Source organism: Buceros rhinoceros, unplaced genomic scaffold (assembly GCF_000710305.1).
Source record: "Buceros rhinoceros silvestris isolate BGI_N320 unplaced genomic scaffold, ASM71030v1 scaffold24137, whole genome shotgun sequence".
Classification (NCBI taxonomy): Eukaryota; Metazoa; Chordata; class Aves; order Bucerotiformes; family Bucerotidae; genus Buceros; species Buceros rhinoceros.
In genome coordinates, this window is record NW_010421873.1 from 1,710 (window position 1) to 2,203 (window position 494).

Below are 494 nucleotides of genomic sequence, written 5' to 3' on the forward strand. Positions count from 1 at the left end.
CTCTCTGCCTTGGGAGGACCTGGAGCTTCTCACTAAGAAAACGTTTCTGTCCAGTGGCTGGTGCCTCTGCTGGGTGTCCTCGCTGCCAGGACACACCCAGTCCAGTAGCAGCAGAGATCAACCCTTCCACCAGCACTTGGCAAACATGAGTGAAGTTGATGATACCAACATCTGGGCTCGCAAAGTCTCCTCTTGCACAGGCTCCTACTGTGGTCCCTTGGGGACCTGGTCCTTTTTCCCCATCTTGTGGGGTGCTTTCAGCTCCGTCTGGCAGCTCATGGTTCCCTGCGGTGTTGGCAGTGAATCATCCCTGCCCTGACAGATTTCCACGGCAGTAACTTGGCCTGCCTTCCCCTGCCTTTAGGAAAAAGTATCTACGGGGACCACTTCCCTGACAAGAACTTCAAGCTGAAGCACTACGGCCCTGGCTGGGTGAGCATGGCCAATGCCGGCAAGGACACCAACGGCTCCCAGTTCTTCATCGCCACCATGAA

At 55.9% G+C, this 494-nt stretch overlaps 1 protein-coding gene across 1 annotated transcript in view; it reads left to right on the forward strand.

Moving 5' to 3' along the window:
- Positions 1 to 494, forward strand: part of PPIB (peptidylprolyl isomerase B (cyclophilin B)) — a gene marked incomplete at both ends in the record, with an annotated part of 2,099 nt that overhangs the window by 1,205 nt on the left and 400 nt on the right. The window contains one exon of the mRNA XM_010139851.1: positions 365 to 487. Within this exon, the coding sequence (XP_010138153.1) occupies positions 365 to 487 (123 nt within the window). The remainder of the gene's footprint in view (positions 1 to 364; positions 488 to 494) is intronic.